This window comes from Cupressus sempervirens, chromosome 1, assembly GCF_028749045.1.
Source record: "Cupressus sempervirens isolate cs-2001-9-10 chromosome 1, ASM2874904v1, whole genome shotgun sequence".
In the NCBI taxonomy this organism is placed as follows: domain Eukaryota; kingdom Viridiplantae; phylum Streptophyta; class Pinopsida; order Cupressales; family Cupressaceae; genus Cupressus; species Cupressus sempervirens.
The window spans coordinates 526335265-526354380 of NC_143118.1; the positions used below are offsets into that span (position 1 = coordinate 526335265).

At 34.2% G+C, this 19116-nt stretch overlaps 1 protein-coding gene across 1 annotated transcript in view; it reads left to right on the forward strand.

Moving 5' to 3' along the window:
* Nucleotides 1–17685, forward strand: part of LOC149578537 (peptidyl-prolyl cis-trans isomerase CYP21-4-like) — an 88587-nt gene extending 70902 nt beyond the window's left edge. Inside the window, exons 7-8 of the mRNA XM_089829701.1 lie at nt 15696–15846; nt 16990–17685. Of these exons, the coding sequence (XP_089685827.1) occupies nt 15696–15846; nt 16990–17076 (238 nt within the window). The 3' untranslated portion in view covers nt 17077–17685. The remainder of the gene's footprint in view (nt 1–15695; nt 15847–16989) is intronic.
* The last annotated feature ends 1431 nt before the right edge of the window (nt 17686–19116 follow it).

Sequence of the window (19116 nt, forward strand, 5' to 3'; positions counted from 1 at the left end):
AGGGCATCCAACAAGAACTGATATGGAGGAAGGTGATCAATATAAATCCCAATCGAGCTCAATAGAGAGGTGACCTGAGCGTATCAACAACAAGCTCTAGTGCTAGTATCAGAGCTCATAATCGTAACAAAGGAGCAGTAGGCTAGGTAAGAATATCTTTGTCAATCAGCAGTCAAATCCGCAAAACCACGAAAGCGATGGAGAAACCAAATCAAATTAGATATGGCTGCAAGTCTGAAGGGATGAGCACCAAACTTGGCTAAGATAATACTATGAAGTCATGGTTCATTTGAGGAAGGATAGATTTCTAGTGGGTACATATAATAAGTTGAAAATGAAAAAGTTTGGACCATGCAAGATAGTGAAAAAGCATGATTCTGGAAATGCTCATAAAAGTAGTGTTGCCTGATGAATTGAATATTTCACCAGTGTTTAACATTTCAAATTTATCAATATATTATGAGGGAGGTGTGGTTGCAGAAGCACAGTGGAGTATTCTGGCATCTACTTCAGCTACACAAGAGATTGAGGAGATATTGGACAGTTTTGAGGAAAGAAGCACAAGGAATAAAACATATGAAGAGTATCTGGTCAAATGGAAAGGGAGGCCAGTGGAGGATTCATCATGGCAAGTACGGGAGGAGGTTGATCATCTTGATTTTCCTCTGACTACTTGAGGCGCGACAAAGTCACTTCTCAAATTACCTTGGGTATCTGATGCAGGAGCATGTTAGGTATATGGGCAATCTTGCATCACCCAAAAATATTTCTATTTCTTGTTTTCTTATTTTTGTTTTTTTAATAAGGGCTATTCCTATACAGAGTTGCTATTTGAGGGAGCTTGCTAATTTTAGTAAGTTGGTATTATGTGCTCAAATTGTTCTAATCAAATATGTGGAGGTTTATCTTAGACATATCAGTCTACCAGTTGAGTTTTATTGTCATATCATATGTACTGGTGCAGACTTTGCAAATTTTTGGTATGAATTTTGGCTATCCAAACTTTAGGTCTAGGGATGAAGGTCTAAATGACTCCAAAACGAGGCAGTACCTTGACTTATGGAAGCTTGTACAATTAGTTGCTGTAGGTTGCTAGTCGAGGATTCTAGAATGGGGTTATAATTGCCCATCGGGTCAATAATTTGCTAGTTATGGTCTCCAGAAGTGGACCCATCCGAAAATATAATTTGTAAATTGTCTTAAGTCAATCTTATGTAATAAAGTGTAATGAAATAATATAATACGAGGTTGGTTGGCCTCAACGGTTAGGGCTTAGTGTCTATAACCTTCCTGGGTAGCAAAAAGTGCCTATATAGGGAAGGCCCGTAAGTTGTCTAGAGCAGTTATGGGTGGTAGTCCCAGCTTTGTCTTGTAGATTGTTGTAAGGAAGGCGCCCATGTGGGTTTGTATATTGTAATTTTGTAATTCTGCATTTGCGGCAATAATAAGAAGCCCATATTTTGTTTTCTCAATTTGTGTTTTCTCTTTATTTGTTATTTATTGTGGTATTAAGGCGAGCACCGTTCATCAAGTGGTATCAAAGCAACCCTTCATCAATTGTTCATCCTTTTTTCAGCTTATAGCTTGTCATATGAATCTTTGGAGCAATTTAGGTAAGTTCTTGAATAAAGAATGAATCTTGAAGTTAGAAGTGGTTGTAGTGTGTTAGTTTATAAGAAATTTAGTAATAGATTTTGAGCTATACTTTCCATTCTTATCTAGTTTATTTGTTTGTGTTGTGGTTATTGAATCATTGCTCGAATTAATCGCTGGAGACTTTAAATTCCGGTTTTTAATTCACTGTAGTTATTATTAGTAAATTGTTGTCTTAGGAGTTCTTACGTCAACCATTGAGCCACCAGTATTATCATAGCAATAGGAGATTTTTGTATAATCGTAAGTTTTCACTTGTGTATCTTTCCCAAGGAGAGGAAAAGATTGAGAGAACCACCCCTTTTGTAATTTTAGCTAAGATCCTATTGGAGCTACATACAGTAAGAAAGGAGCCTCATCTATTGCTGAGAGGAGAGATTTATCTCACTACACCTTTGCCTAAAATCACAATTTTGTAAGTTATAGTTTTAGTGACTTACAAAATATTTTAGCCAATAAAATCAGTAGAAGAAATTATCTAATTGCTTGAGGAATTAGAGTAAGGGTGGACTGTCATGTCCTCATTTTAAGATAGAATTTTTATGATAATTAGATAATGCAATATTATCAAATAAATAATGATAATAAATATAAAAATAAAAAATAATAATTCTATATATAATCTATTATCAATAAAATAATATTTAGTATACCGACCAAAAATATTAAAAAAATATTTAGCATAAGATTTTATTTAATTAAATAATAATAAAATTATAATGAATGAATAAATAAATAAAATTAAATACAAGAGAGAATATTGTAGAAAATATGTTATCTTTCTTAATGGGATTTGAAATAAATGATAATAAACATAAAGTAATAAGTAAATAAATAATATAATATATAGAATAGTTTAAATTAACTAAATCTAATGAAAAGTCAAGAGATATATAACGAAAAGATGCTACGCCTTCAAATTAAGATATAAAAAGGAGGAGAGTTCATTTTAAAGATGAAGGATGATGGAGAATATAGGTGTTAAAGAAGGATTACTGGAAGAGGAAAGGAATGAGAAGAAAACAAGGAATTGAATTTTTCAAATGGTTGCAATGATGAAATGATGTAACTCTTTGAAAGGGTTATAATTATGAATGGTTGCGACTCTTCAAAAAGATTGTAAGGTATGAAGTGTCATGACTTTTTGAAAGGATTGTGATTATGAAGGGATGTGACTATTCAAAAGGATTATGATTATAAAGAGTTGTGACTTTTCAAAAAGACATAGATGACAAATAAAATGTGGAAGGACATGGATTCAGGTGATCCCATTTAAGGGAAATGTAGGGGATTCGAAAGACAAATCCTATAGACCTTAAAGGATGCCCTTCAAAGATGGCTAACTAATCGAAGGTCATTCTGCAGAATACAGGGTTCCTCCCAGAGGGTTATGAAGTCTGACTTGAATAACAATTTCAAGGAAGAAGGTATAGAGTAATTGAGGACCATTCTCTAGTATATAGGAAAGGAATCTTTAAGGTTTATGTAGAAACAAGTGAATAGCAAAATATAAATTACTATAATTAAATTTGATAGTTTTTGATAACAAATTTTTGTAGGCTAATCTCATTGAGAGACAACTTAAGGAGGGATATTACATTTATGCGAAGAGTCTCCTCCGTGGGCTTCTTTTTTCTAATCATGTGTTTGTGGTCGCAGTTGGTTGGACATGCATGCCATTTTTGGTATTCATTCTTCTGCATTCTACTTCTTGTCTAGGCATTCAAAGTGACAAAGATTTGCATTATGATCTAGTTTTCTGGTATCGCAATATATGAATAGTTATCGACAATGATTTTCTAGAGTTTTGAAGCAGTGTCTGAGTTTTGACAATATTTTGTGTTTCCTTTATTTTGGACAAGCATATAAGCTTTGTAATTATTCTTTTATTTGCTTCTTTCTAGAATAAGCTTGTTTATTTATCTCTGCGATCGAGTTATTCATTGAAGCTATTTAATTCCTGGGATCACTACAAATGTTATGGTACTACCATTTTTGTGGTATGTGTTTTACAAATGCATATCCAAGGTATATAAATAGGAGTAGAAGAGACATGTCTCATGAAGAGATTTATCTCTACATTAATTAATATTGGTTATTGTTAAGTTAATTTTTGTTAGACATTTAACATATATATATAAAATTGATGATTAATTAAATGTAATAACTATTAAACAATAACCATAGGGGATCGAGACTAGATCAAATCAATCCGATTGAAGCTACAACATCAACACTCCCTCTTAGTTAGGGAGGATGAACACATGACCATATATCACCTCAATGTAATATAAGAATATCTTTAATTAGAAGATATTGAACATTTTGATATCATTGGCCTCTAAAACATCCATTTGCATAACATAAAAAAAAAATGTTCATAAGGTGTGTGCACATGCATTCTCATAATGCTTACCATATGAACGGCCATGGTCTATTTAAGGAACTTAATCCACCATGCAAGTAATCTTCTATTGTGATCTACCTAGACATCACAAGATGTCCACACAATAGAAGGCCATGGTCTATTTAAGGAACTTAATCCACCATGCAAGATATCATCTATTATGATCTGTTTAGACATCAAAAGATGTCAATCATAATAGATGGCCATGGTCTGTTTAAGGAACTTAATCGACCATGCAAGTTTACAATCTATTATGATCTATTTCAGACATCATAAAAATGTCTATCACAATAGAAGGTTAAGTTATTGAGAGATCGTCATCTTTCAATAACTTTGATAGATGCAAGTGATAATCATTTGAAAGTTGTCACTTCCTCATGATGTACATAGGGGATAGGTCCATTAAATCACATAGTCACACGTATGACATCAAAAGTTTACATGAAGTCAAATCTTCCTCTAAATCATGAGTCTTATGAGCTCCGTCACCTTTAGACGTGTCAAACTCCCTCTGAATTTGATATTAGTTTCCCCTTTTCTACAAGAACATACTCAGAGGAAAAGATCAAGACAAGTAACTCTTATAGTATTTATAGAAATAAACACAAGAAAGATGTACTACATTAGAAATACAATACTTAGAGATTTAAATAATTTAAATGATAATATTAGAAATGTTATTAATCTAATAACAAGGGTATGTATGTGTATGTGTGTGTAATTAATTATCTAACAAAACAATAATAATTATATCTCCATCTAATCCAATAGGCTTCTTATATATATATATATATATATATATCATATATATCCTCTTGATATATATAATCATATATCTCAACTTTATTATATTTACCACCTTATCAAACACATGTTATTATGACTAAACAAATCAACTTAATAATATATTATGAGCTATGACCAAGACTTTTTGTAGTATGGGTCCCATGCGATCTGATATGATTTGGCTACTCTATTGGAAGCTGACCTTTCATGTGATGAATGCAACTCGCGCCCATTCAAAGTTTGGTGCTCAATCCAAGCGGTGACAACTTTATTGAGGACCTAGGTGGGTGAAGTGCAGTCTCTCTTTGTCCTCCGTGTCACATGTTTTCAAATTTAATGACTGTGATATTCTTTTCTATATCCTTGATGCCCATGTTTATATTATGCCTGGTCAATGCTTTGCTTCGTATGTGGTGAAACCCACTTGCGGGTTTCTTGAGTGTAGTCCATAGTAATTACTTGCTAACAAAGGTTTTTGTCTGATGTGGACAATATTCAATAGGTGAGTATGATCCATTCATATAAAATCTACGTGTCTTTCTGCAAGAATGCTTGTCTTTCAATCTCATTTCTCCCTGTCACACTTCTTACTTCTCTGTGTTTGCTATCTGGTCCGCTCTCCTTATTTCTTCTGTAAAATTGAACCTCTGTGTCTTTCGATCTTGTCTTCTGCTTATGTGGCATTCACATTATGTGGGTTACTTTCCTGAATATTCTTTGTTTTTGTTTTGCTTTGTTTTATGTCATTGCCAGATATATTTTATTACATCAGAGATTATGGTTTTGGTGAAGATGACAATCAGATGTATCAATGGTTTGTGAGTGGTGTATTCTTTCTTACATTTATAGTTTGGCTTCGATACCATGTTGAATTCCTGGGATCACTGCAATGTAATGGCACTGCCATTTTTGTGCTGTGTGTTTTTCAAATGCAGATCCAAGGTATATAAATAGAAGAGACATGTCTCATGAAGAGACTTGTCTCTACATTAATTAATATTGGTTATTGTTAAGTTAGATTTTATTAAACATTTAACAAATATATATATATATATATATATATATATATAAGTGGTGATTAATCAAATGCAATAACGATTAAACAATAACCATAGGGGATCGAGACTAGATCAAATCAATCTGACTGAACCTACAACATCAACAAAAGTTATCTTCTGTATATGAATAGGAGTGCTATTCTACTTGATAAAAGGTTGAACCATATTTTATTATGATTCTCTGGTTATGAGGTGCTGAGAAATTGTAATTGATATCTAAGAATTTTAATAAAAGATCTGATTCTTGTGGGCTAGGTTGTTTCCCTTGCTGAGGAGGGTTTTTCCCAGGATACTTGATTTGTGTTGAGTGGTTAGTTGTGCATTTATTATTTATATTTTACTTCAAGTTCAGAACTTAACATGGTATCAGAGCGGGTTTGAAGCAATTTGATCCTAAGCCAAAAGCTGTTCCATCTTGATCGTCTCTTATTCTCTATCAGTGTGTGAAGATGGTGAATGGTTTAAAAGTTGAAGACAGGTTAGAGGGTTCTTCATACTATGCTTCATGGAAGCCAAGAGTTCTGATTACTCGAGGAAAAGATCTTTTAGAATATAAAACGTCTGATGTTGCAGAACCATCTAATGATGCTGGTATAACTCAATGGAAGAAGATTAAAATAATGGCCAAAAAAATCATGATTGACTTTGTCAAGTGTCATTTAATTCAAGTTATTTCAAAGTTGGAATCTGCAAAAGAAATGTTCAACACTCTAAAAGATCTATATGAATTTAATAATAACACCAACAAAGCCCTAGCTCTAAGGCATCAACTGCTGCTTATTAAGATGTTGAGAGGAGAATTTGTGGTCTCTTACTCCATGATGATTTCTGAACGTAAAGATCAACTTGCTGCTATTGGTGACAAAGGTCTTGTTATGTTGGCTGTGAACGGTCTTCCTCAATCTTTCAAGGCATTAGTGGAAGAGATGAACTTCCAAAATTCGATCGGTTAAGGGCTGATTGCATTCAAGAAGAATGTAGGTTGGAAGCAAGAAGGAGCTCTCGAAGTTCTTCTAAAGGTGATCATGTTCTTGCAACTCACATCTCAAGAGGAAAGGGAAAGAAAGAGAGCTTCAAAAGATTCAGAGATGAGAGTTTTGAATCCGTTCCTGAATTCAAGAAAAGGAAAAGAGTTCTCTCTCGTATTCAATGTTTTAGGTGCCATAAATTTGGTCACTTTGCAAGAGATTGTAATGTTGGACATAAAACCTTCTGAAGCAGCTGCTGTTGCAAATGTGGAAAATTCTTCTCCTAAAGAGGAGTCTTTTACAAATCTCAAAGGTATTCTTTTTATTTCTGCACACTTCAATAACATTCCCACAAATAGTGATACATGGTGAATCGATAGTGGTGCATCTCGTCACATTACTGGTTTCAAAGAACAGCTCTCTGATTTAAAGGATAAGGACTCTCATTTGCAAGTCATCATGATGATGCTAGTTATTCAGTTAAAGGTGCTGGTTCTACTTCTTTCAAATTGGATTTCGGTATTCCCCTTCATCTAAGCAAGGTGTTATTTGTTTTGGGTATAAAAAGAAATCTGGTTTCAATTTCAGCCTTAGAAGATAAAGGATATCATGCGGCTTTTGTTCATGGTAAACTTTTGGCATGGAAAAATGATTCTGATTTTAAATCAGCCTGTGTCATTGGAGTTTGTCGTGACAGATTGACAGTCTCTACAAACTTTCAGCTTGTCCTCTTCATGCACTTGCTCTAAGTTCTTCTGATTCAAGTAAATTATGACACAAGAAGTTTGGACATTTAAATTTCAAAACTCTAACCTCTATGGAAAATGTTGTTGTTGGTCTTCCTATAGTATATCATGATCATGAAGGAATTTGCAAGGGTTGCACTCTAGGTAAGAACATTAGGAGCACTTTTTATAATAGTGAATCTAGATCTAAAGTAACCCTAGAACTTATACATTCTAATTTATGTGATCCAATGTTTGTTGCATCTCTTAGTGGATATTGGTAGTATATTTCCTTCATTGATGATTTCTCCCATAAGTTTTGGATCTATTTTTTCAAGTGCAAGGAATCTGATGTAGTATTGTCTTGTTTCTAAGAGTTCAAAATCTTGATTGAAAATCAGTCCAATAAAACAACTAAGATTCTAAGATCAGATAATGGTGGAGAGTTTGTGTCCAGAATTTTTCATAATTTCTGTGTGTTGAAGCTGGGATTAAGAGTGAGTTCTGTGTTCCCTACAATCCTCAACAAAATGGTGTGGTCGAAAGGAAGAATAGGACAATTGTTGAAACAACAAAAGCAATGGTTCGTGATCAAGGTCTTCTTACATTTCTATGGGCAGAAGCTTGCAGGACAACCATACACATTCAGAATTGTTGTCCTCATCAAATTCTTGACAACATGTCCCCTGAAGAAGCTTTCTTAGGTACCAAACCAGTTTCTAGTTATTTCAGAACTTTTGGTTGTCCAGCATACATTCACATTCCTAATGAGAAAAGGACAAAGTTGGAACCTTCAGGAAAGAAAAGAGTTTTTGCTGGCTATAGTGATTCTTCAAAAGCATATAGAATTAATGTTCCATGTCAAAATCAAATTGAAATCAGCAGGGATATCCCAGTTGATGAAATTGTGGCTTGTAAATTATCCAAAGCCTCAAATTCTGAAAATGATGAAGGTAGTAATAAAGATTCTCAAGACCTTGTGATGACTGATCCAGAATCACTTTTAGAGATTCAGAGTGAGATTGCAGATTCAGAGTTTCATAATGGTTCTTCTTATCCTCTTGATTCCATTGATATTTCAGCAGGTCCTAACGTTTCTTCAACCAATAAGAAAAGGTCTTTATGGGATAGGAACAACATGGAAGAAGCTGAAAACTATGCAGTTCCTTGTGGCACTTTTAGAGAAAGTAAGAGGCCTCAAAAATTTGCTGGCTATGTTGCATTATTGCTTCAAAACCTTCTAGTGTTGAAGAAGCTTCTAACCAACAAGTATGGAAAGATGCTATGATGGAAGAGTATCAGTCTATTCTTAAAAATGATATTTGAGATTTTCCAAGGCCAAAAGGTAAATTTATAGTTTCTTCATGGTTCTTTAAAATTAAACATGTTGCTGATGGTAGTATAGAGAAATATATGGCTAGATTTGTTGCTAGAGGTTTCTTCCAAAGGAAGACATAGATTAGGAGTAATCAATAGACCTTTGCTTCTGTAGCTCACTATTCTTCTATTAGAACTATAATTGCTATTGCAACAGTGAAGTGCTGGAAACTTCATGAAATGTATGTTAAAACATCATTATGGAGTCTTTGAAGAGGAAGTCTACTTTGAACAACTTGAAGGATTTATTATTTATGATAAAGAATCTCATGTATGCAAGCTGTAAAAGGCAAGCCCCTCGAGTTTGGTGTGAAAGAATTGACAATTATTTTAAGTTTGGGTTTCAGAAAGAATGATGCTGATCCAAATTTGTACTTTCAAATGAATGATAACAAGGTGTTGATTCTTGTGCTATATGTTGATGATTTATTTCTGACAGGTGATAACAATCTGATCAATAAGTGTGTGGCATTATTTTCTTGGGCTTGAGATATGGCAGGAATTAAAGGGTGTTATTTTAAGTCAAAAAAATATGCTATAGATGTTATGAAAGGATTTGGAATGGTAGATTGTAAATCCATGGTCACTCCAATGGAAAGAAATCTGAAAAAATTACATAGAGCCAATTTATGTGTGAGCCAAGGCAGACTCATCTTGTTGGTGCCAAACATATTTTAAGATACATTTGTGGAACAGTGGGATATGGATTAAAATTTTCGAATATTATTAACCTTAAAAGGCTTCTCCGATTCAAATTGGGCAGGGTGCATGCGTGATAGGAAAGTGCTTCTGGTTGTTGTAGCTTGAGATCAGCTATGGGTTCTTGGTGCAGCAGAAAGAAAACTTGCGTAGCTCAAAGCATTATTGAAGCAGAGTATGTTGCAGCATGTATGGCTGCAAAAGATTGTGTGGCTTCGCAAATTACTTGCTGTTTTTTTTGGTCATCTCACTAATCATACTATGATTATGTGTGATAAGAAAAGTTGCATAAGGCTTTCATTCAGCCCTGTTTTTCATGACAGATCTAAACATGTAGAAATCAAATATCATTATCTTTGAGATATGGTTCAAAGAAAGGCTATTGAGCTTAAGTACATTTGTACTGGAAAACAAGTTGCAGACATTCTCACCAAGCCTCTTCCTAGAATAAAGTTTTGCTACTTCTAGGATAAGCTTGACCTTGTGGAGAATGCCGTTCTTGTTGAGAAAGAGCCTCAGCTATAGTGATTCATTGCATGATGTGTTCTTCTCTATGAGAGAAGCTCAAGGTGAGATCCTCAATCCTATCCTTTGCGAGTAGGCATGATGGAAGTGCATTATTCTCTGGGAGAAGTTTGAGTTTTAAGCTCCTATTTCTCACCCTCTGTGTGGAGGCATGGTTTAAGTTTGAGGTTTTATTATTCTCACCCTCTAGGAGTAGCTATGGTGAGTTTCTATTTTGTGGTTATGATGAGATAACAATAGTATTCATTGTTATGATGAGATAAGTATTGGTTCATTGTTACGTTGAGATAACATTTTGTTTTAATCCTTGATGAGACTTGTATTGACATTTCTGTTGATTGCAGTCATGAGTGCTTCTCATAGGAAGAAATTCCACAGATTTCTCTCTTGCTAAGAGGGAGTGTTGAATTCCTATGTAGCTGCGAGAGATCTCTTCACTCTCAGTTACCTATTGTTTGTGTTGCTACAGTGTGTTTGATCAATTAGCTCCTTTCTGTTCAGTATTCTCTATCATTCTCAAACTCTTCTTCAGTTTTGTTGAGCAGGTAGTCATTGAATAAAGGCATCATGAATGTATCTATTGCCATCTTCCTCCACAGCCGCTTGTTCCATGTATCTTCACTTATTTTCGACAATTTTTGTATTGTCCATCTCTTGCATATTTGTCTTGTCCTTGGGTGATGTTGTGGCAACCAGCTCGTGCTTACGTATCTGCCTAGTCAGACTTTTGATGCTCCCGCAGACGGCATACGTTATGTTATTAAGAGACCATGATGAGTTTATGGAATGCGAAGAGGCTCTCTTGCGGGAGTTATGGTTTCTGCTAAGAGTCTCCTCTGTCGTTTTCTTTTCTCTCTGCAGTCGTGGTTGGTTGGATATGTACGTCTTTTTTTGGTATTCATTCTTCTGCATTCTACTTCCCGTCTGGGCATTCAAAGTGACAGAAATTTGCATTATGATCTAGTTTCCTGGCATCACAATAAATGAATAATTATTGCCAATCGGAAATGATTGGTCATAGTTTTGAAGCAGTGGCTGAGTTTTGACAGTATTCTCTGTTTCCTTTATTCAGGACAGCGTATAAGCTTTGTAATTATATTATTATCTGTTTCTTTCTGGAACAAGCTTGTTTATTTATCTCTGCGATAAAGTTATTCATTGAAGTTATCTTCTGCATATGACTAGTAGCTCTATTCGACTTGATAAAAAGCTTGTTGATTCATATTTAAGTTTGATTCTCTGGTTGTGAGGTGCTGAGAAATTGTAATTGATATCTGAGAATTTCAATAAAAGATTTGATTCTTGTGGGTTGGATTGATTCCCAGGATAGTTGATTTGCGCTGACTGCTTATTTGTGCGTTTATTTTTTCATCTCTTACTTCTGGTTCAGAATTTAACACCCGGCCATGCCAAAATCAGAGATTTTGAACAGAATATGGGAATCCATCATGATGTGAAGGTCAGAGTAATGTTTCCATGCATTGGTAGTTACTATTGCTCCAGTAAAACATAATGCAAAATATCAAAGCGTAGAGAAGGCAAGTTAACTATTTGACATGAATGCCTCAAGAGGAATATCATCATGTACAATGTAATGGTAGTTGGGTTTTCACAATCTAATGGTTGTTTGATACATTAATTGCATACTTAAATTCAAATGCCTTGGGGTGAATAGTTGTAATGTCCCCACTATTATGGTTAGATTGGGATACATAAAAACTATAAAAGATTGATATGATCACAATAAATCTAGTTAAATAGCTTATATCCTTAAGAACTAATTAACATTTGCAACAAATGTTCTCCACCGGAATAACCCGGATCATGTATGACATTCCTTTAGAATGCCCTCCACCAAGAAAACTTCGATCAAATTATTACATATGGAATGCCCTCCACCAAGAAAACTTGGATCATTTGCCACCAAGTTATTCTTGGATCATTTTATGACAGTTGCAATGAATGCCCTCTACCAAGATATACTTGGATTGTTCTCCACCAAGTACATTTGGATCATAATGCTCATATTGAATGTCCTCCACCAAGACATGCTTGGATCGAAGATATTATATCAATTCAACCTTTTATTACTTTTCATTATCAATTTCATTTTATTATATTACAATATAAATAGAACTAATATCCATATTCATAATCCCAAAAATAAAGAAACTTCAAATAAATATTTATTATTATTACTACATAATTATGGATTCCAAAATATATATGTATATTTGTTAGATTATTAATAATTTAGAAAGATCCTTACATACCTTCACAGGATGTGTGGATCCTGATGCTTTTAATATGGTTAGGGCCTAGCCTTTTCACTTTGGTTGTCACCTTCCTTAATACTTCCCCTTATTAATATATGAGGTCTTCTTATGTTTGCTCTAGCCAGTATTGGCTTATCCTTTGTGGTTGTGGTGAACGTGTAAGAGAGTGGTGGTGCCTCAATGTTTGACGCACCTTTCCTATTCTTAGCCAGGACCGCGTCACTCATGTACTCCTTGTTTCTCGTTTGTCTTATGTTCGTGGATGGTACATGTGTCTTGGGCGAGATACAATTGTATGTACGATCCACCTGTCCTTGTTGATTGATATGCCTTTGTCCTTTGATCGCCTATGATTGGTCGACGTGTATTATGAGTACAGTATATCTTTCTTCTTTTTAGATTGTATAAGGCCCAAATGTAGTCTTATTTTCTGAGCCTCCTCTTCCTTCCTGCACTCTGTTTGATCCTTTTCTCTCTCCGCCCTTCTCTATATCCCTCCTTTCTTCTGTTACTTGTCTACTTTATATACTCCTTTGATGGTTGGGGGTCGTGACCCTTCAAATATACATGCAAATATCGTAATGCTGGTTGGTTTAAGGAGACATTTTTATAGAGGGGGTAACTTTGGAGAAATATTTGGAGATACTTTATGATAAATTTTGTATTCAGTCTCATAAGATAATACCGAATGAGTTCGTCTCTTATTTTTTGAATGTTTTATTGGTTCTTCGCATGTCAAATTGGTAATTCCTTTATATCTTGGTGGAAATCATTTGTCATCTATTCAAAAGCTTGTTAACTATGCAGTTGATGCAACAAACAAATTCATACTTAAAGAGTAAAAGCACATTCCCTTGTTTTTCTTTTGGGGATGCGGCCAGGACAATTGGGAGACATCCAGGCATTCCCTATTGTATCGGGGACGTCAAATTGTTCCCTGTTCCGTAAGTCTCCAAGATGTTTGGGAGTCATCTAGGCATCCTAGACATTTCCGGATGTTTTGGGGATGTACTAGAAATGTGTCCAAATTTTATTTGGATTTTTGGGGATGGTCAAGGACATTCAAGCCATCCCCATGTACCCCACATTTATTCTACCCTATGACAGCCCAATTTCGACTAGGTAGGTGTTTCTAGGTAACATAGAATGTCAACTGAGGATAAATTCACAATCTTGTCACCAACATAAAAGTGTGTTGGATTATATTTTGGAGCACCAAAAATTGGTTATAATTTTGAAGACACCATTGACGAAAAGTAAGAGTTAATGATACATATCAGTGGTCTTCACCCACTATTGCAAAAGAATTAGCATTATTTTTGTTTCGAGTTAGGAGGGTGCCTATTGGGAACACTTTTCATAAAGGCAGAAGGAAGGATTTTTTGCTCGTAAAGAAATTAGGGACACATTTCTTTTTTATTTAAAACATTTCTAAATTGAAAAAAAAGCTATGTAGTAGGCCAAACTACACATGCTGGCTTGGAGAAACAATATCAGTTCCATCTCTTATTATCCGGGGAATCCAGTTCTGCTGAACATTTATCAAGATGAGAGGTAGAATATTTATTAATAATAACCCAGAAGCATTTTGCTTCAGCTTTTATGGGTTCCTGTATTTAATTGTTTTTGCAGTTTTCTTAGAGGGGATGGATTAAATTTGTGACATTAGTTCAAGAGGAGTTGTTCCAAGAGGAGTAACGAATATGAATGGAATAGTATCGCAATATAACTCTTAACAATGAGTTTTACTTGAGCTCAAATGTTTTGGGTGGATTAATAAGTTTCCTGCTTCTGCTTTGTTGAAGTTGTTATTTTGATCCTAAAGAATAATTCTTTATAACTAGGTATTTCAGTGATACGTGATACTTGCATAAACATGTTTTGATTGAGGAGGAGAAACATAATATCATTGTAGAGGATTGTGGCTAGTACCTTCAAATACAGTGCTAGGGACCTTTGAAGAGATTTATGGTGCATCCTTTGATTCATAAAACCATCTCCATCAACTTGGATAATTTTGTTCAGGACTGCAGGAGGTTGAATGACCTCCTAGCTCATCATTCATTTTCCTCCAAAAGAAAATAAGGCCAAACTGCCATGATACAGTTGCAATTGGCATCAGGCTGCATCTGTGTCATGGTAGCTTTGCCTATTTCAAGGGGAAAAAATGTGCAACAAGGTGAAAACATAGAAGACTATGGAGCACCGAACAAAGGCCAAGACTAGTTCAGGAATATATGACATTGGGCTGGAAGTCAGTTGAAAGGAATACAAAGCTCCTTGGGGCTAGGTGTAGAAACAATGTATGTGCTTTTGTTCTCGAGGGTCCAAGATCCATCAGACAACCCAAATGTGGAATCACAGCAATTCTGTGCATACAAAGGGATTAAGTAGAGCACAGATTGCCAAAATGTGTTTGGAGTACCATGTTGCCACCTTACATTATGGTTAATCCTGTGAACTTTTACTGTATTGCTGTTGTAGAGGATGGATTATCTACCTCAAAAGACTATTCTTTCCCTATCCAATGGTGATGGTTTAGTATATCAGCATATTTTGGCTATCTATCCCCTTTGGTAGGGTTTTCTTATCACAATGTAGACTCTTTGGTGAACCCATGTTTGTATACTTTAAATGTAACACTGAAGTCTCCTTGGGCTATACACTGGTTAGGCAATATCTCAATGCCAAGTAGAGGCTGTTAAAATAAGTCTAATTGTGATTTGCCCCTTAAAAAGTATTTTGAATATAAATCTTTAGACAATTGCACTTTGACTACAAAACTTCACTATTATTGTTAATAATTATTCCTTTTGTCTCCTGTTATATGTAAGAGTAATAATCTCATTCCTTTTGCATGTATCCTTAGTGCAATATCAGGCGGTAACTCCAGGAATCACTGGACCTGGAGTTATGTATTTTGCACCATAGCGCTATTAGGATTCTTAGCTCAGTCCCTAATAAAGGATGGTTTGATACTATTTATCTCGGTCATTGTGGTACTATTTATCTATGTATCTGATGAGATGCCTCAATTCTTGTCTATCAAAAAATAATCTGCCATTATCTTTCAGATGAAGGCTTCGACTTCATAACATAGGATTGCTCAAAAATATTGCTTAAACAAGGCTGTGCATTTACTAGATTCTTTAAAATTTATGGTTTCCTATTTATGTTTCTTACCTAATTGGTTTCTCTGGTCCCATTGAAATCATACTCAGTCCAAAGCATGAAGCATTCATGCTGGGAACGTCAAAGTCAGAAGACCAGGGAGATGGTTTTGAGCTTTTCATCACAACAGCACCCATTCCAGATTTAAATGATAAACTGACTGTCTTTGGGCGTGTTATAAAGGGTGAAGATGTGGTTCAGGTACACTATCTTGATCCGAATCATTCCATTTGATTTCTGAGATGAGATATTATACACGGGACTAATTTCTGAAAATTAGGATATCATTTGCTTATTGATATTATAAATGCTCCATGAGTAGTAACCTGTTATTGAAATTATTCTGACTTCATTATAAATGTTTTTTAATGTTTAATTTTAAGGCATTGTACTTTTGTTTCTGATTTCACAGCAGTAAAGATTCTGTGATGTGTAAATATTAAAACTATATAAAGAACAATTTATTAATTTCTCCAGTGGTCTGATAAGAGAATAATTCTTGATCGAATTCTTAATTGTATGTGTGGATATATACTCAACAGATTTGTGATTCAGAAGTTCCTCATATTATTTTCTCTTAATGGTGTTTAGGCAACCAACATGTTTACCATGCAAAGAACGATTTATTTATTTCTCCAATGATTTAACAGGAGAATAGTTCTTAACCAAACTCTTTATTGTATGTGCGAATTTCCACGCAACAGATTTGTGATTGTAAATTTCCTTGTATTATTTTCTCTTCATGGTGTTTAGGCACCCAACATGTTTTTGTGACATTTTCTCTCAAATGATTTTGTTTTTATATTTCAGGCTTTTTTTCTCTTTGCCCATCTTTGTTATACTTCGGTATAATTTGTATGTGGAACTTTGCAAAAATTGTGAGACCAATGATTGTTCTTATTGTTGATTTTATAAATGCTCCATAAATAGTATTTAGTGTTTGAAATTTTTTGGGCTTCATTAGAAAATTATTTTTAAGGTATTGCACTTGTCTTATATGACAGAAGTTAAGATTCTGGAACATCATGTAGAACTGTATAAAGAACGATTTTTTGGTTTCTTTGATAAGAGAATATTTCGTAATTGGATTCTTTACTGTATATGTATATTTCGACTCACCAGATTTGTAATTCACCTTGGTATTATTTTCTCTTCAGAGTGTTCAGGCACCCAACATGTTTTTTTAAACATTTTCTTTCAAATGATTTTGTTTCTTATAGTCGAGACTTTTTCTGTCATTACTTATGTATAATTTACTTACAAAACTCAACTTCCATGTTTGTTTAATATTTGGAGGACAAATGTAAATGATCCCTCTTTTGAATATGATGGTTATGTTCACAGGAAATAGAAGAGGTGGACACAGATGAACATTTTCGGCCAAAGTCTCAAATCATGATTAATGATGTTAGCTTTAAGGATGAGCTATGAGAGATGCAAGTCAGATTTCATATAGGAATTCTTGATCTATATTTGAGCTTCTAGAAATGCTGCTTGCTGCAATTTGTACTTGTAGTGCTGTTTATTCCATACAAAAAGCAGAGCTGTGAATAGTGGGCAAGAATCCATGGACTTCATGTCTCAGCAATTGACTTTTCAATGTAGTCAGTGGAGGCCCTAAGTGGAAGAATTGATTATATAGAGGTTTTACATGTAGTTCCCGAATATTGAATATTATTGTCAACTAATAGAGCTGTGATTCCTTTAGGCTGTGATTATGTCAGGGCTTGAAGTTTAAGTCTATGTTCTCAGCACAGATTGATATGATGATTATCACGTCTTGCAAAGTAACATTTGAATTTTCTGCTAATTCTTTTGACAATAGATTTGATTAAATCATTGAAAGTGACTTAGCTATAATGACTAAAGGGGAAATGAACATTGAATTACTTCCTGTTCTTGGAGCAAAGGAAAAGATTGGGGTCCAAGTTTGACAGGAGTGAGGTTTGTTAACCTGTTTTGCTGGAAGTTCTGATTTGAAATTGAGGATTGTAGTATACCATTCTTACAATACAAGGGCATTGGTACTCTTTGGGAAAATTTGTGGGTTTATTGTAAAAATGGTGCAGAACAATATAATATCCGTTGTTTAGAGGCAGTTCCTTTGTAGGTCTTGCTTTAAAAAATTGTTGTCTTGAAATTATAAGTACATCGCACTTCAAAAATCTCCCAATAATTTTCTATATTGCTACTGAAATCTGTACAATTTGAGAATATTTTAAGAAGCATATCTTCCAAGAATATTTATTTAGAAGTTGTCCATTATCCCAATATACAGAATAAAGAGTTATCAACTGCAAAGTACTATAATGCTTCCACAGCTAAAGGGGAGAGATTGTGTATTACTTAAAGTAATTCTGTTTCCCATTCAAAAGCTAAATTATTGTGTCATCCTCTTCTAAATAAACTAAATATTTTGAAGTTGGCCAGGCTTGTAAAAAAAACTAACAGAAGTATCATCTTCCAAATGTTGACCGGACACTTGCAGCTATAAGAGTTTCAGGAGAGAGATGATCGCGGATAGCAATAATGAGGAGCAACTCCGATGTTACTTGTATAACAAAGTTAGTACCATGTTAATTTGTCCAACCGAGTAATACGTTTCTGAGGTCCTAGACGTCATCAGTATATTTTTCGCTGCTAATTACACTGAGATTATTATTGGTGTTGAATTAAATTTCCAAGTTACTTGGCTTCATTTAATGCATCAAACAGAATCGATAGAAGTTAAAACCAGTGTGGAGTGTTTAGTCTGGTTGAATTATGAAAAAATCAAAGCTGTATATTTTTGGCTGTTAATTTAAACTGACCATTAATTATTGGAGCTTCAGCTGATGAATTCTAACAAGTTACTTACCTGTAGGTAAGTAATGCATTGAAAATACTCGATAAAAGAAAACCAGTGCGGACGTTGCCATGTTGAATTTAAAAGCTATGAACGTAATTACTTTCGAATGCTATTTGAATTGTCATCTTGATATTCAAATAACTAGTAGCAACCCGTGACTATATGATAGCTGTTTTGTGTGTATGTAAGTGCTATCACGGAAATGAAAGTATTGCCTATAAAATATAGAAATGTCAACCTTAGGAGAAAAATGTATTTAACATTACTTCTTCAAGAGGAGCATGTATACATATTATACTGTATACATAGTAACTTTCAAAAGGGCTTACTTCTAAATTTAATTTTCTGTTAAAATATATACTTGGACCTATCCTGTAGTTCACTTGAATTTAATCTTTATGAACAAAGGTATTGGCTATAAAATATAAAATATAGAGATGTCAGTCTTAGGAGAAAAATGTATTTAACATAAGTTCATAACTAATTCAAAAGGAACATTATATGCATATTCTACTGTATAGATACTAACTTCTAAAAGAACTTTTAATTTTAAATTTAATTGTTCTGTTAAAATATATACCTGGACCTAGTCTGTAGTTCACTTGAATTTAATTTTCATGAAC